Source organism: Columba livia, chromosome 3, assembly GCF_036013475.1.
Source record: "Columba livia isolate bColLiv1 breed racing homer chromosome 3, bColLiv1.pat.W.v2, whole genome shotgun sequence".
NCBI classification, from domain to species: Eukaryota; Metazoa; Chordata; class Aves; order Columbiformes; family Columbidae; genus Columba; species Columba livia.
The window spans coordinates 93,706,072-93,724,555 of NC_088604.1; the positions used below are offsets into that span (position 1 = coordinate 93,706,072).

Sequence of the window (18,484 nt, forward strand, 5' to 3'; positions counted from 1 at the left end):
ACAATTCTCTGCATACCCACAATGTGCTTTCGAGGATGTCAGCCTTTTTGTCTGCATGCCCTAGTTTTCTCAACCCTATTAATTTAAAAATAGCCACAAAACTTGAGTAGGCTTAACTAATTAATGTGCTTCACTTTGAGAGCCTTTGCTGACGCATTCTTCCATGTGTTGTGAATAAATTAGAACTTGCTACCAAGCGCGACTCTCTCTGGTGGTCACTGCCAGCCTACGCTACTCAGTACCGCCTGTACCAGCTTGTCTGCAGTCGGTTCAGATGAGTCGGCCATCTCCATGCGAACCTCTGCTAGACTGGAGATAAAAGAACAAAAAAAGGGGGGCAGTAAAAATGTATATTTGCCATTGATGTAGATAGAATTATGCGGGAATGTGCTCATGAGGCAGATGTGTTTTTGAGCTGGCACTGTTCAGGCTCAGTGCTCTGGGGTAGGAGGGGGTAAAAGGAGGGATGTGTTATGGACAGATTTAATCTTCCCACAGGTCTCATTACAGGGCTCTTATCACAGCTCTGGCTGTTTATCTAGTCCCAGCTACGGCTCTCTTGACTATCAAGAGTCTCTGTATGTGTGTCCTCGACACTGGCCTTTGGGGAGCATCCTCAAATGTCTCTAGATGGTACTTTCTCTGGAAATAACACAATGCTGGATTTTCTCCCTGGCTCCTTGTATCTTCTCCTTTCTTCCTTCTTGTATCCCTGTGCCAAGGGATGTTGCCCTGTAGCTGCATGAGGCCTCTGTCCTACTAATTCATACTCAGGTGATATCAGTGCTTGGATAGGATAGGAACCCCGTTCCCAAACTTATGTTAACCCCTTGGTTATACTTAGTTTTGCCTCCCTGTTTTTTCACTTAAACTGCTTTCATCTCTGACTTGCAAAGGTGGCTGCTTTTGGAAAGACAAAATCCAGTTTCTTTCTGCCTCCATTTTACACTATTATTGTTCCTTCCTGTGACCTCTTTTTTTTCCTCCCCCGACCCCCCCCCACCCCCCAAACTCCTTTCACTTTTTGTGTTTTGCTTTCTAGCTTATAGGGGAGCCAAGGGAGGAATTTTGCCTCTGTGGCTTTTGTTTACAACCAGTTTACAGTAAGTTTACCTTTGAATGTTGTTACTTTCATTTATCCCCTTTCATGTGCACATGAGTCTGCAATATGTTTGGGTCTAGGACTTAGAGATTTCTTGGATCACCAGTGCTGCCTGTGCTGGCGATTTTTAATGCCATTCAAATGTGTACTTGTTTTTTCTCAGTTTTCCTACCATGAACATCTGCTCTCTCATCACAGAGTGATTTTAAAATATCTAAGATGATACACTGAAATTCAGTAGAAGCCATAAAACAGCTCTCTTTAAACCTTTTATTTGATAACAAAATGCTGGATATCTTATATTGACTGACTTTTCGTTTCCATTGAATGATGACAAGTAGGTATTGTGGCCCAGCAGTATTATCATGCCATCAGAAAGAAATATGACTCAAGACATTGGAAAGAGGAATGAATTATTAGAATCCCATTTTCATATGTTCTATAATTGTTTCAGTTTCATTTCATTGCCATTACCAGTAGCTAACTTTAGACAGTAAAGAGTCCGTTATACTTTCAGCTTCATTTGTGCATCAAAAAATTTTGTGCCCTACTAGCCATTATATTTCCAGAAATACTGCACTGTGGAAATAGGTTATGGTGTATTTCAGCCTTTTACTGCTGTTAATGGTCTCTGGCTGTGTATACAATGTGTAAGGTAGTTGCTCTTCCTATTTTCTTTAGGACTGAAGAAAAAACTATTGTCACCTTAGGGAATCAATACCTTAAGTGTGTGATTTATATCAGAGATCCAAAGGAGTCCCCCATTGCAGCCTGACAAGTTCCCCTTTACTTCATACATGGCAGAAGAGCGTATGAGAGACTTTGTATTTGCAAATAACAGCTGGACTGAGACTAAATTTTTATTCTGCTTCAGCAGAATAATGGGAAGTTGGACTGTCATTAATAATAACACACTTATTTGCATAGATTGCTCATATAACTGTTATAGGCAGTTTTTCCTTTACATACATGTTGCTGAGTAACAGTACAAATGTGTAGCAGTGCGATTGTGTGAAATAATGGTATTTTCAGGCCATTTATAGATGGTGAAACTGGAGGCAAATGATCCCATCTATTAGTGTGGTTTCACTTACAGTAACAGCTCCAATCTTGTGTAATTCTTTGAAATGTTATATGAGCTCCTGGAAGAGAATATGAACTTGGTTCCTTGTTATTAACTCATGGCTTTTAGTGAGGGCAAAAACCCCAATTTCCTCAATTGACTACTCCATGAAGCTTTGGATCAGTCAAATTATGAGAGCAGTTACTTTGCAGAGTCTGAAACTCAGGGTCACAAATGTGATACAAGAACCCTGTGAAAATCGCAGCCCCCATTTTTGCTTGGAAGGAAAACAGCTCAGAAAACCAAACACGGGTACAGCAAGGCTCCTACACTCGTTCTACCCTTCTCCCCAAGAAAACCCCTACAAACCCTGTTATTTTTTACAGAAGGGAAGGACTTCCACAGTTACCAGGAAAGTTAATTTTTAAAATTTCTTTTATTCATACAGAGAAGCTTGGTTTAATTTTGTAATATGTGTACAAGCTCATAATTGGGAGGGGAAGTCACTGAAGTTGGCTGACAGCAGTCATTTTCTGAGTGGAACAGGTCAAACAGAATCCAGTCTCACTAGAAACGAGAAAACCTTTTGTTTTCCTTGCTAAAAATACCAACTTAGCAGCTAGTTAAGGTTTTACTAATAACTTGAACAATATAAGCCCCATCTGTAACTCAAGGTATTGTATGTGCACTTTGTTGCTGTTTCCTCATGCATTGAGGTGTAAACTTCTGGGGGATTGTTTTATTCCTTTTAGGACGAGGGAGGGTACAGGAAGTATTGTGTTCGGTGTAAATGTAGAATAGCTGCTTTGAAATCTAATTAAATTAGTGACCCATGGCTGTGTAAAGTCTAGACCTATTCACAGCAGCATTTCTTATCCAAGGGGGTTACGCCTTACAAGAAAGAAGATAATTTAAGTCAGGAAAATAAGAGCTTGCTTTCTCTACTGACAATCACTTTACTGAATATACTGAAAAATTCTAGTAACTTGGTGCTAGAACAAAAACTATACATTGCTGTCATTTTCCTCCATGACTTTTTTTATCTAGAGAAGTGTTACCTTAAGTAAAGTTAGGATCTTGTCAGTGTTAGAGAAGTTTGAATGAACTACATTTTACTAAGCAAGCACAATTCTCTAAAATTCTATATTAAATACCTTTAGTCAGCTTAACCTTTATCTTGGTGAATTACCAAATTTTCCATAAATAGCTTAAAGAGCATTTTTAGTGTTGTCAGCTTTAGCACCAATTTAGCTGATTTTTAAAATTGAGCTGAACTAACTTTTGAAAGTGCCTGAATGATTTAGCAGCCTAAATATTCTTCTTGAGTATAATTTAGGCCTTTGGGAGCCTTCTGCTGCGTTTATGGTGAAACAGCAGCGTAATATAGAGATGAACAATTTAGCTCATGGTCTGGAAGAGAAACAGCCCTGTGTGAGCACCACGGTCACTCGATGCATTGTGTCTTTGAAAATCAGTCCAGTGTTGTTGTTATTATTTCTCTTAGTTCTTGAGTAATTCTGAGGACAGGATTGGGGCTATAAAAGATATAGTCAGTTTTGAACATATTGCTGATTTAATCCACTGGCCAAAAATTCAGATATATGAATCCTGTTCCTTCTGTTCCCATTTCAGATGCTTAAGAAATAAGCAATAGATGATACCCCTTTGCCAGGAGTTTCTGAACAAAAGGCAATGCAAAGCTCTCTTTTCTTCTCTTGACGGTTGTTCCCTTCCTGATAGATTCCACTTTTTATCTTCAGAAAAAATGATCAGTGAAAATGACAAATGTCCCATTTTTTGAGTCACCAGGAAAAAAATGTATTAGCTGGCTGGTTTAAAGAAGCTGACTCCTCTTTCTGAAGGACATCCTCTTGGGGGAGGGGGTGGCACTCCTCTGCAGAGAAGAGATTAGGTTGAGATTCTTGTGGATATCTTCATTGCTGGGTGTTTACTTGTGTTTTAGTGGCCCACGGTATCTCAGCCACACCTTACTGTATCAGACTAAATGCCTTTAGGAGCCTTTCAGCAACTTTTATTTTGCGTATTAACTAGAGAGCGTAAATGTGAGTAAAGGGAGAAGTTAAAATGTGCTGCTTGAGGGGGGAAAAAAAGAAAAAAATAGTTTTATTAGATTAAAGAACTAAAATATTTTCTAAGTGACTCTGAATTCCTTTCCAGGCTTTAGCATTTGACTGAGTAGAACCTTTCTATTTGGGAACCATGCTGTCTCCTTGGCATGGAGAAAAGCAAAGCTTCTTGTTTCCTGTGCCTCTGTTTCTTTAACACATCATTAATATTGAAGGTCAATTAAAAATAAACTTCTTCATGAATCTAGAGTAGGTGTCTCTCTCATGAAGGTACATGCAAGAAGGCTTATTTACATGGGGGATTTTTGAGTGTGATGGTGTAAATAAGCCTTAGCAGAGGTAGAAAAGGAGAAGTTAAGAGAAGTTCAGACTGACTATATTAACATTTGGAAGAGATGAGGAGAGAAGAAATACTGCTCAGATTTATGTTTCTTGTTCCTATCCTCAGTGAACCTAAAGCTGTGCAGAAGTTTTCATACATGTGTTCCCTAAGAAGATCTAGTAAATCACTTGAGCAGGAGATAAGAGAGAACACAGTCTGTGTGATGTTAATGCAGCACAAGGGTATGGCATTCATCAGCAACACCACAGGTGATATCAGCAAATCATAGGTGACTGGTGTGATCCCAGAACTTGTACCCCAAATGTCCTTTATGACTGATCCATGAAGTATTCCAGGACAAGCAACTCAGATTTAAACTGTTCCAGTTGCTACTGAAACAGCTGAGAGCTGGGCAAACCAAAAATGCTAAAAATACCATTGTCATTGGTAGTGCGTGATAGGGTGCATGATACGAGCATCCCACATATTGCATAGGAAAGAGTGAAGAAATATATTCTATTTTAATCGTTGCCTCAACTGCTTGTTGGCATTTGAAACTATGTTTTCAAACTATTACTTAAAGCACATGCAAACTTTGGGCATAGTAAAAGGAGCTTTTCTTCCACATGTTTACCGTTGGGTAGATGTGTTAAATAGATTTCTTAAAGCTTTAGTTCATCTGCATGTTGAGTTAACCCTCCTCTCTCCCCAGACCTGTTTATGAAGTGCTAAGTCTGTGTGCTGTGGCAATGGAGGTACAGAGTGACTGGGGTGAGAACCTGTGTACCACTGCTGGGGAAATAGAGCGGTTTTAAGTCACCATGTCTTGTTTAATGAAGTATATAAAGAAGAGATACAAACAAGATGTTCAGAACTCTCCTTTTCATACGACCATTGTGCTCATTCTCTTGCCAAACTTGGGGACAGATTCCCCACTTTCTGCTCTGCTTCTGTGCTGGCGTAGCCTTCTCTTGAAGCAAATGGGAGGACTGCGGTGAATGAAACGAGTGTCAGGTTACTCTGATCCTGGACAAAGATTGATGTGTGGGGCTCAACTTTTCCCATGCACTGGCTGACTTGCCCTGATGTTCAGGTTAGGCTAATAGACCTCTGAGGCCCCAGACAGCTCCTTTAGTTGTGGCTTTTAAAACCAGTTCTGGCAGCTGCCTGGCTTTGAGGAATAAGTGGTAATTACCTGAACATAAGCTAGGGAACTGCATGCATGTAATTTGGTCTGAGGATGCTTTAACCGAAGTCCCTCACAGTATTGTAGGTGATAGATTTCCTTTTCTTGATTTAAGTCAGACTTGTGCACTTTCTCCTCTAGTCTGAAATTTGAATTTATTTTCTATTTAGAGATTTGATGGAGTAGCTACAAAAAGCACAAATTCAGAACTTGTGTGCATGAAGAGCTGTGCTGAAACTGCCGTCTGGAGCTCTTCCACCAGCCAGCCTGAAAGGGGAGGTTGGTTGCTAGTGCTGTGGATGGTTACAGCTGCGTGCAGAAGATGGAACATCTTCATTCTGGATACATGACATCAACTGCTATGATGCGGAAGGTTAAGATCTTAAGATCTTCCCACAAATGGATCAGTTTCAGGGCCTTCCTACTGCCCCGAGTAGGAAAAAACCAGCAGATTGGAAAAAACATTTTACAAGTACTTATTGCCATCCATGATTTTCAAGCTACCTCGAGAGTCTCTTATAATTTTGGAATGTGTTGGTCAGAAAAATCTCCCAGTCGGATCTTGTGATATACCACGGGTACTTGGGAACAGTCCAGAAATTCTCACAGCATCATCTGGGTTACTAATGGAAAACTGCTAATCATGTTAGCCAAAATATGTTTATGTTCCTTGTATTGGGGACAAGTGGAAGGAAGGCTAATGTGGTGTGTTTTTTCTGGGATCAGCTCCAGGATTTCTTGATAACTGCATTCTGGTAACTAGATGCACAGCTCACTAAAAAGAACTGGATTTCTAAGCCTGCTATGAAAGAAGAGTCTTTTGAGCTGAATGTTAGGATTTAAATGGGAGGTGGCATTTATCCAAATGGCCTTTAAGTGGTCGAAAGCAGAAAAGTCACATAGATGAGACCCATCTAGGCAGAAGAGAATACGATAAAGATGCGCTACAATCAAAACCAGAAAAACCTCACAGCAAAGCAGAGCTGCTCCTGGCGCGGAACAAGATGATTTTTCTACAAAAGAAGTCAACTTTAAAAAGATAGTGCATGACGTTTATGTAATAGCCTAAGATAAAAGCAATACTTGTTGCAACCTTGTTGGAGAGGTGTAAAATAGTGGCAGTAGTTTGCAGCATTATATTCCAGCATGGTGAAGGACTTTGTTTTCAGGTACACTGTAAGGTGGTAATGCCTCTTTGGTTATGTTAGATAAGGCGTGCTGAGGCCAGGAGGAAAGGTCAAACAGTTGCTTGTGTGTTCTGGGAATCCTGTGAAGCAGGTCCCAGCGAGGGAGGCAGTGGGCGTGCTGCTGAGAATTACTAGAACACTGCACCGTGAAGTGCACCCAAATGGGACTAAAAGTACTGTAAAGCATCACCCACCACTTATGCTCTCTGTAATTGTGGGATCATAAGTAGAATGGGGTTCACAGAGAAAAAGGACGTTTTGTCCTTAAAATGTTGAACGTTCAGCCCTCCGTGTAAGGGACAATACCTCTGGCTGCATCTTTTTTCTCCTTTCCATTTGTTTAATGGCAAATACTTCCTTACGCACATGCACAGAGTAGGATTTATGCAGGGAGACAGATGTGTAATGATGACCATTGAAATCCCAGCAAACTAAATAGATGGGAAATACCTGTGCCAGTTGGTGACTACCTGCTGACTGTGTTGACCTCACATTTAAGAAGTTTGTTCCAGAAAGCAAAATGACACGTGGTAGAGATTATGAAATACTTACTGTGGCTAGAAACTATAATTTGAGGTTTTTTACATCTGCTGTAATAGTTCTAAGAAGGTAACAATTACAGGTCAGTTGCAAGGATGAAAGAATTGAGGTCTATAAGTGTAAATGAATTCATCTGGTCTTTCTGCCAGAATAAACTGAGGGCTGTTTCAGGAACAGATTTGACCTGTAGGATAGTCATATAATATTTTCATGGTAATAGGTATATTTTAGGTCTTTTATTTCTTTTGGGTCTTTTTTTCTTTTATATCTGACATTCTAGTTTATACCCTAAAAATACCTCCTGTTGTTTTGAAAACTTTTGGAATATCTGATTGGGAAGTAATTGAGATCTTTCAGATTGCGTTTGTAATATGATTGTTTCCTGTTTTAATGTTAGGTCTTGAATAATGTTTAGCTATTGTTCCTGGATACAAAGGAGAAGTTGGCTGACAAAGATAGAAAATGGGCTTAAATATTTATGTACAGAATACTCACTGGTAATTACCTTTGGGCTCAGGAACTCATCGCTGCATATGTTGTCTGCCTTTGTATCTATGTTGTTGTTTTTTTCCTGATGCCAGCTCTTTAATCACAAAGCCAGAGTAGAGGAAGGCTGTTTGCTATCCACAGCTTACCTACTAAACTTGGAGTCTTTGTGTCTTAGTAAAATATTAATGAAGAACCATTTACTTGAAGCCAAAGTGAATTCGCACCCTCCTGCAGTTGTTTATGAAAATCCCTAAGCTTATGAAACCAGGTTTTCTGATACATGCTGTGAAGGTGTTGTCCCTGGTAGCTTAACAAATGTGTGCCCTTTTGATACAAGCAAAATAGCACCACTTTGAATCATCTGCTTTTAAAACATTGCACTTTATTTCTGAGAGGCATTTTAGTGCTAAAAACAAGAACAAAATATGTATGTTTTACTGTTTTGTTTTTTCTTTACTCCTGGATTGATTATAGAAAAAGTAAGTAGCAGTGTTAATTGTCTTCATTGAAAAAATAGTTTTGCAAGCCAGGCCAGTAAACTATGCAAAATCAGCCTCTCTAGGAGTAAATAAATACTGAAGGTCTGACCACATTGTTCTGAGCAGAGCTATTTCATGCTTTCTCTGAACAACCTAAAAGGCAGAAGAGCTCGTGCTTTGGATGTCTTTGGAACAGAAGTACTCTCTTCACAAGAGACTCAAAGAATGTCAAGGAATGCCAGGTGGAAGTCAATAGTATTATCTGCCCTGGGTTGACTAGTTCTTACAGTTGTGGTCATTCTTTGTTGCATTTGTTTTGTTTTTTATAGCTAGCATTCTGTATTGCTAATTGTGGGCGTGCCAAGAATCAACCAAAATGTTCAGCTTTTTAATCATATCTAGACTTCTGAAATACAATTTTAACAGTTATTTAGAGACATAGTAGAGGTCCCACAATATACAAAGGTTGCAGGTCCTGGCCTGCAGTCTGTATGACAGTTTGCTACTGTGGTGAGCTCTTGTTATACCAAGGTTCAAATGTATTATTTGAATAACATGACTCCAATTTTATTGGTTAAAAAAAGCTGAGATAAAACTTGCAATAATAGTGTTGTAGCTTGTCCTTCATCTATAAAAATGAAGTCTGAGCACAAATTGCATTGTTTTGCTAACCAGTTGCTGCAATTCTCAAAGTTTATTAATGCTGCTCTTTCTATTGCACTATTGCTATAAAAGGGTAAAGCTGTCCAAAGGGAAGTCCAATGGCTGCCAACCTGAGCAATTTGATATAGGACAAGCATTGAAAAAATGCCTTTTTTTTTTTTTTTAAGCTGGATTGTGTTGCAAAACAGGAAGATAAACAACAGTGGCAAAGAAATCCTGTTACTTCAAGAACTATTTAATAACTAGAAGCTGGGAAGAGGGAACAGGGGAAAAAACACCACTGGAAGAATGAAAAGGAGTTGCATACCATTTAAAATAAAATTATTTCCTTTTATAGGGAGCTCAGTTTCTCAAAGCATACATCCATGCATTAGATATGTTTGAAAATCAGGATATGGAAGTTGGTGTTATAGTTGAAAGCTGGAACAAGGGGGGTGCTGTTCTAACTGGGACTGTGCACAAAAAGGCTTAGTTACCTGTAACCTGCATCCACTGCTCTGCTCCTCAGGTTGCTTGAGATGCAGAAGTCCAAATGAATATAGCCCAGCATTTCTGGTGTTTTGGGTGTCCTGAACATTGCCTTCATGTACAGTGCAGCTGAGAACCATATTCTAGAAGTTCTGGTCTGAAGGATTTGAGAGAACCCTGGCTAGGCACACCCGTACACACATGGCGCTCTTTATAAAGGCTGAAATGGGATATCTGTTGAAAGCATGTGGTGGACTGGAGAGCCTGCTAATTAAATTTTTACAAGTTTTTGATTACTTCCAAACCTTTGTTACCTAATAGCTCTAAATGGACAAAACTTTAAAAGTCCGTGTCAATACTGTAGCCATCTAGTTTGTAGCTGTTCATATTTAAGCTACAGATACGAAATTCTAGTATAATATCTGTGTTATACATAGAAAGAATACAAAAATGTATGCTGAGAAGTGCATGTATAATGCGATGGGGAATAATGTATTTTTTGTAAATGTTTTGCTTATGGAAAACTGTGATCAACAGCTGTGCAGAGTGAAGGTCTCTCAGCAGCACAGATTGGACAGATATCAAGAGTGCAGATTTCTTCTTGTTCTGCCTTTTGCATCACAAGAGATCACCTCTGCAAGAATGAGACTGCAAAGCCGCGCAGAGCCCTGTGCATGGTATTTGTCCTGTGCAAGGCCTCTGCCCCATTTCATGGTGTGCACATAGGATATTGACATTTATTTGTAATGTCATTTTGCACTGAGAAGTATTTCACCAAGAATGAGGAAATGATACATTTCTGCAAGCACTTTTTTGCACACCGAATTTAGTTTGTGTGTGTTTGTGTGGGAGTAAAATCAGGAATATAAATACCTTTGCAAACGAACCTAAACCACCAGCTTGTTTTCAGGTAAGTCAGCACTCAGCATTCTTAATGACCAGGATAGTACTTACCTGTGCCAGAGTCAGAGCAGAATGAGAGGGGTTTTTATTGTATTACTGATTCCCTGAGCCATTGCTTTCCCACTGATTTGGTCGCTTTAATTCCTGGTGTGTCAATGCGGGGGAGGCATTGTGGGACAGAGTGTCTGTTACTTCCAAACCTAAGATATATATATTACTCAATGTCTCTTTTTTTTCTGAAATAAGTTCCAAATGAGCTCTTACAAGGGGAACTCGTAATGGTCTTAGTTGAACAAATTGATTTCTCATGCATGAGAAATTCAAGTTAAACATCCTCTGGGAAGCCTAGAAATTTAAATTTTGAGAATTAGACTTTTTATAAAGGGCTTTTGATTTGTTTGATTTAGAGCAAGACTGTTGAAATCACTTTGAGGAGCAGAATTATTTATGGCAGTTGCTTACAGTACCAACGTAGTGCCACTTTCACATGTTTTTAATTTTGTTCCTTCGCGTGGTCTGTGCTGTGTTAATGATCACCTTGTCATGCTAGCAGTGGAAAACTGTTTTATAAATAATTCCCACTGGTAAGATGAAAGTGTTAACAGAAATACTTCAGTGAAGGTCTTGATTAACTCATACACTTGGCTTGATCACAGTGGAGGTTAGACTTAAAATATCTTGTTACCAGGACTAATAAAACCCATTCATTTTTTCATGTACCATGTTAATTACCCTTTTACTTTCCCTCATGTGCAGACACATACAATGTGATTTCATGTTTGTGTTGAGTACCAGTCACACTTCGTAGATTGCTCCTTGATGTGCTTTCATGTTCTTATACCTTCATATGCAAAGAGAACCAATCTTCCCTGATTACAGAATCTGCATATTGTATATTGTAATACTAGAACTTCAAGACTATAGATCGTGACACTCAGGTGTTCAACTTAATCTACTTGTGCTACAAACAGCAGAAGACAGATACTTCTTTTTTTTTCTTTTGCATTTCCTAATACTTACTTAAATCTCTGTCTACTATACAGGCATTAAGAAGCACAATTAAGAATTAAATTTCCAGAATCTTTCCTCTTTAATTCACATTCCCCAAATGTAAATTATTCAAGTGCATCACCGTGTTGCAATATCGTATACTAGCATCCCGTATTCCATCATCACCACCTCTCAGAAATGTCAGGGAAACGGGTATGTGCCATGTTATCTGAAGCCTAGTAGCAGTAGGATCAACTAAACTTGTGTTAATGAACAAGTCAAGGGTCATTCAGAAAAGATGTTCCCAATATTGGTTTCCTTCTCCTAAAGCAGTAGGTGTTCTGCAGATTAGTTTAATTAGGCAACATCATACTGAGTTGGGAAACAGTCTCTCAGGTTATATAACAAAGTATAGAGGACTTGATTCTTTGGAGCCATTGACGTTACGCTGGTGTAACACAAGGTCGGCACAGACCTTGGAGTGCAAATACAGTGATCTGTAAGGCATCTCAGGGTGAAATAATAGAAATATGAACGGAATTCCGTGCTGGTCTGTAGAATACATCAGTGGCTTCATTTCAAATTCATAGGAGCAGTGGAGGCAGGGCAGGAGGCCCTTGCTTGTCAGCTGCTGCCTTTTGCGCTGTGTTTCAATTTTTGGCATCATCATCTGTGCACCACACCACGGAAGGCTGGCACAAAGGTAAATTCTCTAAATCAGATAATTTAACCTGAATCTCACGGTTATTGGTGAAGGCTCAATTGGTGCTATCCATGGCAAAATGAAGTAGAATATGGCCTTTCCTGAAGGAAACTCATTTGAAACATGTGGAATGAAAAATAAGATGTTAAAGACATATATGTAGAAGTTAAAGACATATGCCAGTGTGGAATGTAACTGTAAATAGCATTATTTAATTAAAAGGAAATAAAAAGAGAAACCTTGAACAGTGAAATGAAGTGAGCTTGGTAATTTTTTTTTCATGGGTTTGTTTTGCAGATAAGTGGATTTTGTCATGTCTGACTGAAGTTTCAGCCTTTCACTGGGCAGGACAGAAACAGGATCTCCTTTTCTTTACCCAGCTGGCTAGTTTCATAGAAACAAGACCTAATAGTTTGGATTCCCTTATCCTTTTTGTCAGGCTGGATTGAAATTGTACAGCTGGTCCAGAAGTTGTGGTGGGAAACATGTACACAGAAGCATGCCTGCTGGTTTCCTTATTTTGTTAAAAAATGGAACAAAAATCCCTTTGATGTTGTTTATTCTTGTAGATTGCCTGACTGATTGAATAAAATATACCAGAGCTGTTATTCCTCTCTGTGCACTGAGTGCTCCCTTTGTCTCTACCTGCCTTCCCACTCCACCCTCTGTTTCTTGCACCTTCTCAACAGACCTTGAAGTGACTTCTGTAAACTTACTGCCTTCTGCTTCTCTGTCTCCCTCTTCTCTTTGTAATTTGTTTTGTAAATTAATTTAATTGCGTGAGCTGTATATTTTTACAAGGAGTGTTGATGGTCTGTTGTTAGGGTTGCGTAACACTTCTCATTATAAAATTCTGGTTTTCAGCTACTTGTGTTAGTCCTTGCTAGTTCGTACTGAGTTTTTTTCCATACCGTTGGGGTGGGTTGGTTTGTTTGTTTGGAATTCGTGGGGTTTTTTTACTTTATTTGTTTTTATTACAGTAGACGTGATTCTACATAGGAAATTGGGAGAAAAATGCTGTCTTTACACAGGCTATGAAAAAATTGAAGGCCTTTTCTTTGAATGCTGTTGCATATGCTTTTGGAGCAAGATATTTTTGGTAAAATATGTACAAATTAGGCTGAGAAATAGGACTCTAAAATGCTATGCTTTATTTACATATCAAGCAGAGTCTGAAAGGAACCTAAAAGCTAAAACCTCCGAAGATTTTTGTGTTCACTAAGCAGCTTAAATTTCTCAGCTGCTGAAGAGCTTCTGTGTGTTCCCAGCTGAGGATGCTCCGGGCCCAGAACACGCTGCATCCCAAAGGCTCTGCAGCTGGGGGCAGCTCTGGGCCAGGCTGCATTTAGGCACTTGAAATGGAAACACCTGTGCATTCAATAAGACTCTGGGTCATCAGGAAAATGGGGAGGAATGAGCCTTCTCTTCTGGTTAGAGAAGGGGAAAAAGATAAATCGGAAACGTTGAGTTGGTTGCTGAAAGAGTCAAACTGAACCGATGAGAATAAGGGAACGGGAGGTGATGCTCAGTCTGGTTGAGGGAGGAGACTCATTCCTGCCAGTGCAACAGAAGGGCACAAAGGAGGAGAAAGACCTTTGGTGAAAGCCGTGGCAAGACAGAGACTGAACTGGGTCCAAAAGAGCAATAACATAGGGAAGAAGCAGAATGGGAAAAGGAGGTGAAAAATGTTTAATTCAGCCTTGTTGTACTGCATCTATTAAGAAGCAAGGAAAAGTTACATGATCATTGCTATTGTTTTTGGTTTGGTTTTGTTTTGTTGGTGTGTTTGTTTTTTTTTTTTTTTTTTTTGGGGGGGGTGTTTGTTTTGGTGTTTTTTTTTTTTTTTTACAGAAGTCCTTTTATAATGCAGTAGATGAGGCAGATTTGCTTTGATGATGAATCAGTAACATACAGCATAGGAAACTATCATCTCCAACAGTACTACTACCTCAGTTGCAAAATGGAAAGTGATAAAGTGAGTAAGACCAGGATCACAAGAAGGAACATGCCAAAGCCAGTTAGGTTTGCTCTTGTGATTTGCATTCTATCCCCGCCTCTCCTAGAGAGCTGTTTTGTGCAGGTAAGCAAGTCACTCCAACCAGAGTTTGGAAAGGAGGTCACTAGTTTGCTGAGTGCTCAGCTGGATACCTTGGAGGCATGATTTGCAGAAGTTGAGAGCACATAGTGCTGAAGCCAGAGGGAAATGCATTTTGAATATTAAAGCATTATGGGGTGCTAACTACTCATTGAAACAGAGCATAATGTCTCAGATCAGACATTTAAAATAGGTCAAGATTTTTTAATCCTGATTTCTGTCTTATCTGTCTTCAGAATAAATAGTGCCATTTCTTTTCTCCATGGACATCATATAAATACCAAGTGATTTGTGAAGCACTCCATATCATTATGAATGTCTGAGAGTCACAGGTTACTTAGCCATTCTGTCTTCCTTGCCTGTTTAGAATATTTTGGAATATTTGGAATAAGAAATGTTTCAAAGCCATGTATTAAGTATGGAGAGAATAGAAAGAAAGGTTTCTTCCCAGTGGCTGGGAAGTCCCTGGTGTTGCGTAGTTCATGTCTGCATTAATATGTGAGACACAAACTTGTTCACTTTTGTGGCATCTTGTGCAAGGAGCAGCATTATATCCGGGAGAGTGCTTACAGCATTATCTCAGTGTCTTCTCAGTTGAAGAGACAAACTAATTCCTCAAAGAACTTCAAAGGAAATGGAAAAGACAAATGTAAAGTCTGTATTAGATGAGTATATTTGTATCTATGTGAAGACTTTGCACTGAAGAACTCTGATTAATAATTGAATAATATTTATGTCAAAGAGTCTGAGTATATATTTACATTATATGCAAGACTGAGCAGCTCCTACTTCTCCCTTAAATTTACTTGCAAGAAAGCCTCCAAGTAATTCATAGAGACCATGTTACCATTTACTGATCCACCTGAGCATGCCAAGGCCTCCAAAATGTTGTTGTGTCTGATGAAGATGCACAGATGTCTGGGGTAGAGACATACCATCCAAGTCACTTGGACCCTGCTAGAGGATGCCCTGATGACAGTTAAAGTTTCCTAGCACATCTTGACCCAGCTGTTACTCATTGAGATGACAGTGGTGTGGAAATGCCACAGCCTCAGGTATTTCAGTAAGAGAGATAAATAGGCCAGAGGATCTCTGAAGAGGTATGGACCTGCCCATGTAAAGGGAAATGCTCTGGGTCACTGAGGGTGCAAAATCCAGAAGTCACCTAGGAGGCAAAAGCTGTGTGAAAGAAAAAGGAGGAGAGTTTCTTGCTTTAATGTGATATGTGATCATCATCTTGGGAAGAAACGTGGTGTCCTGATACTAGAAATGGCTTGGCCATACTAGGGTGATTAGGGCTCAGCAAGCCTTTATGTTGACAAAATCTTTTGGTAGTAGAGGAGTGAGGAATATATATGCTTCATCTCATTTCAGAGTCTTTCTGAAAGAAAGTGCAGAAACTCACTCTGAAGTGAAATCATTGGTACATCTTCTTCCCATTCTGAAGAGCAGATGGTGGACTGAAAATACCTATGAGGAGTTTTTCCTGAGTTAGGTAGTTTCTGTTCAGGATCTAGACTTGCAGCTGCACTTAATTTATCTGTTAGATACCTGCAGGAGAACTGCCCCTTTGTGGTCCGTAACCAATGAGTTGTTCAATAGGAGGTGCCCAGCAGCACCTGCCTGTGGACCACAGCTCCAGAATCAGGCTGGCGGTTTTCATTGGAATGCCAGAAAACCCTGTCACAAAAGATCATACCACACGCCATCGAAAGCAGCTTGCAACAGGCATTGGAAGGCATTTGGACCTTGACAGGGAAAGAAAAAAGAACACTCTCCATCATTTGTCCCTAATGCGCTTGGAGTGACTCTTTTGTGGTCCTGATAGTTTCTAACATTACAGTGTGTTTGCAAACTGAATGGTATTTTTATAGCATTGTGCATATGTGTCAGCAAAAAGATAAAAATAACGTGAGCTGTTCTTTACACACAAGTTTCATCTCTTAGACAACATCTGAAAAAGACAATCTGGACTATATTGGAAGCGTTTATGTAAGCTTGTTTTTTGTTTTTGTTTGTTTTTCAAATCAGGTGTTTGTATAGTGATCAGCTTCTGTGAGGTTTTGCTCTTAAAGTATATGCTTTCACATGCTGAGGAAAATGGGGTTAGAAAACTGACCAGTAAAGAAGCTGAGAATTCATGTCAAAAAGGTTCATGATATATTATTATACAAAAGACTTAAGGCACTTCCCATAAGAACAATTTTACAGTAATTTCCCTTCAAATATCACCTTTTTAAAATAAGTAATATGAAACAAAAATTAAATATTCCTAAAAACAGTTTCTCCCCATGCAATTTCATTGTAAGGTATCAGAACAGGCATGAAGACTGAATTACTGAGGGTCCCAAGTTGCTTTTTGCTTTTCTGCTCAAAAATGCCTGCGTTCAGTAAGTCACGCATACACCTGAATCAGATGTTTCGTGGTAAGTTAGCAAGTGTCTTCTCTGCTCAGATGTGCTGGGTGGCTGCAGCTTACAGGAATCTGCAGCTCTGTGTTGTCCCACCCTTTAGAGCAGAACTGTTGGAAGAAGGGTAAGGTATCGAGGTAAAATAACATTCATGAGAAAATGCAGAACAAGATCAAAGCATATTGTAACCCAAGTGGTTTTGAGTAGTTCAAATTTTTGTATGTTTATTAGAAAAATTTCCAATTATCTAGATTTACTCTAAATTCCAGTAATTGAAAAGTGAAGAGTTTGCTTAGCAGTTGTCTTTGGCTGCAACAAGTGTGCACCTAGAACAAGGGTTATAACAGCAAAAAAATTAAATATAGTGTTGCATGAGTACTCATGTAGTAATACATAGCATTTTTATGCCTGTATTTGTGTCTTGCCAAAAATTCCACTAACATACACTTAGTAGCTCAGATCACTTGGTTTAATTAAAGAGAAGGGGGAGAGAACTACTGCATTAAAACTCATAGTTGTCTTAGCAAGATTTATTGGTGTGTATGGTACTTGTTAAATCAGTGGCTTTTGCAGTGGGAACTTTATATTTCATATTTCCTTTTAAGGAATTACATTATATAAGAATGACTATGACTTTTTAATTTGTATTTCCAAATTTACTTCAACACCTCACACGTTGTTCTCAGCCTACTTACACAACGTTAGATCATCACACGGATGAAGGAACTGTTTGCTTTGTAGAATACAATGCCACTAATTAAAGTTGAAAGTGAATGGACTGAATTAGAATCAGCTCATCCATCAAAGACTGGCTACTGATTATGTACTGACAGCGCTTCATTTAGCTCTATTAATTACACAGTGGCACCGTTATGTAAAGGTTACGAGTTGTTATACTCTTGAAAATTAAGAAAGAATACATGAAAAATGATTGTATGTGCTCAGCGTTGGAGTCTGAAAGCGGTAAATGTTAAATGGGAGTGTTCATGTGAGTAATCTATTAAGTGTTTTTTTTCTTATCAGCATTTTAATTGCAAGTGGGTAAACAGGACAGCAGCTTAGAGATCTGGATAGGCTCCTTATGCAAGCTGGGACGGTCGTGGCTGTGACTCCATAGCAGTGAAGGAAAGCTTCAAAAACAGCTTTTACATGTTTTGGTGTTTGCCCAAATTGTATTGGTTTTCAACTATTGTGGGGAGAGGACTTCTGTGTACAGTCTCGTATATTGGTTACCCACCCTTTGTCCCTTGAATAACAAACCTTTCGCTACCATTCTCCAGATATTATTCTAAAATCCCAGCTACGTTACAGAGCTAAATCAGTCTGCTGCGTTCCCACAGCAGAGGTATAGCACACATCTCATTCACGATCTGTAATCTTCATCAGTGCTATGCAAAAAGTTATTTAGCTGCAACATGCCAGTAACAAGAGTGTTCAGTTACATATTTAGTTCTGGTGATACTAATTTGAAACTGCGTGCATATATCTTTTTTCCCCCAATAAATACATAATTTGAGTTAAAAAATACACATTCTCATTGGCAGTGTTTTAAACGATTAGCTGAATAATACTATTTTTTATCTTTTCAAAAGAAAAATCCGGCGTTCTGTGGGCTTATGCAGGGGCTTTGTTTTTCTGCTGTTTAAATTCGAACATGGCTTTGGGGAGTGAGGTTCTGCAGAAGGGGTACTGCAAGTGGTAAAGTCCAAATGCTCATTTCCTCTGAAAGACCTGCGAGCTGGGGTTGTTTTCCAATAAAACCCTTTGAGCACAGGAGGCAAGGCTTGCATGGGAAA

At 39.1% G+C, this 18,484-nt stretch overlaps 1 protein-coding gene across 18 annotated transcripts in view; it reads left to right on the forward strand.

Annotated features, from left to right (window-relative positions):
- The window catches only part of THADA (THADA armadillo repeat containing), a 167,798-nt gene that overhangs the window by 139,493 nt on the left and 9,821 nt on the right, over positions 1 to 18,484 (forward strand). For 2 of the 18 annotated variants that reach the window (XM_065058290.1, XM_065058291.1), the window contains exons 37-38: positions 12,070 to 12,182; positions 12,480 to 12,790. The exons of 10 other annotated variants lie outside the window; for them this stretch is intronic. In XM_065058290.1, coding sequence (XP_064914362.1) covers positions 12,070 to 12,182; positions 12,480 to 12,503 — 137 coding nt within the window. In that variant the 3' untranslated portion in view covers positions 12,504 to 12,790. 6 more of the 18 variants (XR_010471580.1, XM_065058292.1, XM_065058287.1 and 3 more) reach the window with 4 other exon arrangements.